Source organism: Rutidosis leptorrhynchoides, chromosome 2 (assembly GCF_046630445.1).
Source record: "Rutidosis leptorrhynchoides isolate AG116_Rl617_1_P2 chromosome 2, CSIRO_AGI_Rlap_v1, whole genome shotgun sequence".
NCBI classification, from domain to species: Eukaryota; Viridiplantae; Streptophyta; class Magnoliopsida; order Asterales; family Asteraceae; genus Rutidosis; species Rutidosis leptorrhynchoides.
Genome location: NC_092334.1, coordinates 169,709,576 through 169,713,328, shown reverse-complemented (window position 1 = coordinate 169,713,328; position 3,753 = coordinate 169,709,576). Strand labels below are relative to the sequence as shown.

Below are 3,753 nucleotides of genomic sequence, written 5' to 3'. Positions count from 1 at the left end.
GGGGGACTAAACCATCCGTTGCGATCATCTCCCGTTTCGACTATGCCGATGCAGCGATAATAACCCCGTCCCCCTCGCTGCCCGGGAGGAAACCTTGAAACCGATCCAAGGGCACGTCCAAGTAAAACCCTCATCCCCTTTACCCCCAAACGATATGGAAAAAGTGTCATGGGTGAATACTTCATAACAGGGATGAAATTGTGTTTTTAATATGTAGCCAACGATGGTCGAACTCCTGACCCCCTAAAGGAGGCAAGCCACCAACCGCTGGACGACATCACAACTACAATAACTCTATTTGTTAAAATGAAAATTCCAAAGTATATACACCTGTATATATACATAAACATTTGACCTACTCGTATTACTTTCATGTAATTCATCTTTTTAAAAAATTATTAAACCGTGGTTAATTATGACGAGATATAATAATTTGAATGACCTCATAATTCACGTCACATTCTAAATGTGAAATGGAGTAGTATTTATAAAAAGATATATAGCTTCAATTCACGGCTTAATCATTTCACCTATAACTTTCACTCGCCAACTCACCAATAGCCAGAGTTGGGTACCGGAATATTGTTAAAAATGGAAGTACATACCCCATATTTCCCTAATATTCCACAATCGTCACTTCAAACCCGTCTCAAGTTTATTATCGAAAACCGGCCTGAAAAATGGCTTTACGCCATATTCTGGCAAGTCTCAAAAGACTCCCAAAACCCTCATGTCCTCTCGTGGGCAGACGCTTATTTTCCGGGCAGCAATGGTGACATGATTTATGGTTCTGATGATGCTATGGACACTCAGAGGTTTATTATGTCATCGGTTTCGATGTGTTTTATGGTGGGACATGATATTGTTGGACAATGTTTTAGTTTGGGGTCTTGTTTGTGGTTGGCTGGAGATAATGAGTTACAAAAGTATAATAGTAAAAGAAGTGAAGAATTTAAAGTGCATGGAATTAAGTCTTTGGTTTGTATTCCAATTTCTGATGGTGTTGTTGAGTTGGGTTCTTGTGTTACTATACAAGAAGATGGTGGTTTGATTCAGTTAACGAAATCGGTGTTCGACTCAGATTGTTTTCTCGACTTCAATGACATTACTAATCTTGTTGATGAAAGTGAAATACTCACTCAAGGTATTTTTTTTTTTTTTTTTTTTTTTTGATTGCCTAACTAGTAACTACTGTCTATGTGTGTATATAAATTGAACTCACCTCATAACTTTGTGGTTGGAGAGACACCTCAATATCACTAGTCAGATGACGCTTTGATGGTTAATTAGCAACCAACTTATTCAAATGAAAATCAAGAAGAATTGCTAACCCTAATTAAAACCGCCACTAATTCTTCTGTGTATATCTAACATTTTTTTTTATTAGCTCCTCAATTGGAGTTAAGTGAAGGAATTGAAGAAGTCATAAGCACGAAAAGAATGAAGATGTCATCTTCTGATTCTGATCCAATTGAAATAAACAGTTCAACTACAAAAAGGAGAGGAAGGCGGGCGAAAGAGAAGGTTATTGTGGAGTCCGAAATAACAGTACCAACCGGGCATCACGTTGAAGCAGAGCGTAAACGGAGAGAGAAGCTAAACAATCGCTTTTACGCGCTCAGAAGTGTTGTCCCATACGTTTCAAAGATGGACAAAGCTTCTTTACTAGCAGATGCAGTTACTTACATTAATACACTCAAGTCCCAAATACAAAATTTAGAGAAGAAATTGGAAACAGATTCATTATCACCTAAAGAATCAAGAAATGAGAACTTTGATAATCAAGTTAACAATTCAAGATCTGTTACTAGCCATTCAGATGCTAATCGGGTTGAAGTTGAGGTGAAACTACATGGATCAGAAGCTATGATTAGGGTTCAATCGGCGGATATTAATCATCCATCTGCTAAGTTGATGGATGCACTAAGAAGCCTTGATTTAAAACTTGAGTATGCAAGTGTTTCACTTGTGAAGGATTTGATGTTACAAGATGTTGTTGTCAAGGTTACTAATGCATTCACAATTGAAGAGGACACCTTACAAAGTGCTATTCTTAACAAAATGTACTAGGATTAATTAATTATTTAATTATGTTTTTTTCGATTTTCATTTCCTACTTAAGTCTTCAAAGCCTTATTACTACGGTATAAATGAGCTGATCTACTAGTGAGATATTCGAGTTTAACTTGTTGAGAATTCAATTCAAGTCGAGCTTAAACGAGCTTGAATCTAAGATCGGCCAAATTCTAAAAATCGTTTAGTAAACGACTCAAACTTCTTATTTCAAGCTCGAACTAGCTCACGAGCATAAGCACAATTCTTTCATATAAAGTAATTATAATTATATATTATTTAGGCGGGAAAACGATCGACAAAAATAACATTCAAGATAATATTGTTCGTGAAGAATATGAACGTTTTTTTTCTTCATGTTTTGTGAAGTAAAATTTAGCCCGATTTAGAGTTTAGGGTTTAGGGTTTGGTGTTTTGGGTTTATTCCATAAACCCAAAACACCAAACCCTAAACCCTAAACTCTAAACCGTTCGTGTTAAAAACTCAATCTAAATCCTAAATCTAAACCCTAAATCTAAACCCTAAACCCTAAATTTCTAAACCCTAATATCTAAACCCTATAAACCCTAATATCTAAACCCTAATATCTAAACCCTAATATCTAAACCCCAATAGCTAAAACCTCAAAATACGCTCGAAAAACATGATAATTGTTATATATTACTTCTTCGTGCGTTTTTCCGCCAAAATAAAAACATTTATCACAAAGTGTCTCTACTAAATGTTCATATTTTCATCTCATCTATAATGTTCGTGAACAAAGTTTTATCAAAAAACAAAAAAAACAAAAAAAAAAAATTTGCTTCCCCCCGAATGGTTACTTCCCTCTTGATCCTACCACTATATATATATATATATATATATATATATATATATATATATATATATATATATATATATATATATATATATAGGAACTTGCGGATGTAGCCCAACGGTTCCCTCCATTTACTTTTTGTCATTGGATAGGGAGAGGTCATGAGTTCGATCCTTAGGGATGATATGATTTTCTTTAAAACAATTGAACACCAATAATGGTGGTATATATTGACCCTATATGGAGGTTTTACCGGATTCGTTCACGAACCTCTACTCAGGAACACTGCCCGAATGGATGTGTTCCCGGGTTCCGTCGATCGGGTTCGGGTTTCCGCCCGAATGTGTGTGCTACGTGTAAATGATGAGGGTCATTGAAAGGAATGATCTACTGATGTCAAAATATCGCCGTGTGTGTGTGTGTGTGTGTAAATGATTTGAAAAGAAGCCGAATTTGAGTTTGTATAATATCAAGCGAATCGAGCACTAACTTGATATATTAAACTCGAAACGAGTCGAGCTCGAGCTCTAAGTCGATCTCTTTAATTTTTGAACTAGCTAAGCTTGACCCTACTTGATTTCCAAACGAGTTGAGCTCGACTCAGCTCATTTATACCTATATATAATGTAACATATTTTATATTTTTTTTTTACAGGCAGCATGAGAAAAGTACCAAACGGTCATTGGTTTAGAGCATTGAGGGTGTCATTATATTATACATATACTAAAGTAACTGCGGATTTTTGTCGTTTAGTGCAGTATCTGTAATGACCCAACTCGTCATTATACCGACCCAAAACTTTTTCTTTATACAACACATACATTAATATTAATAGTACGACACCACAACTTATGTTTTTAA

At 35.5% G+C, this 3,753-nt stretch overlaps 1 protein-coding gene across 1 annotated transcript; it reads left to right on the top strand.

The window, feature by feature from the left end:
* The first annotated feature begins 556 nt into the window (after window positions 1-556).
* Window positions 557-2,070, top strand: LOC139888419 (transcription factor bHLH14-like). Its single transcript, XM_071871427.1, has 2 exons — window positions 557-1,144; window positions 1,388-2,070. Exons 1-2 carry the CDS (start codon window positions 592-594, stop codon window positions 2,068-2,070), a joined length of 1,236 nt encoding a protein of 411 aa, XP_071727528.1. The 5' UTR covers window positions 557-591.
* The last annotated feature ends 1,683 nt before the right edge of the window (window positions 2,071-3,753 follow it).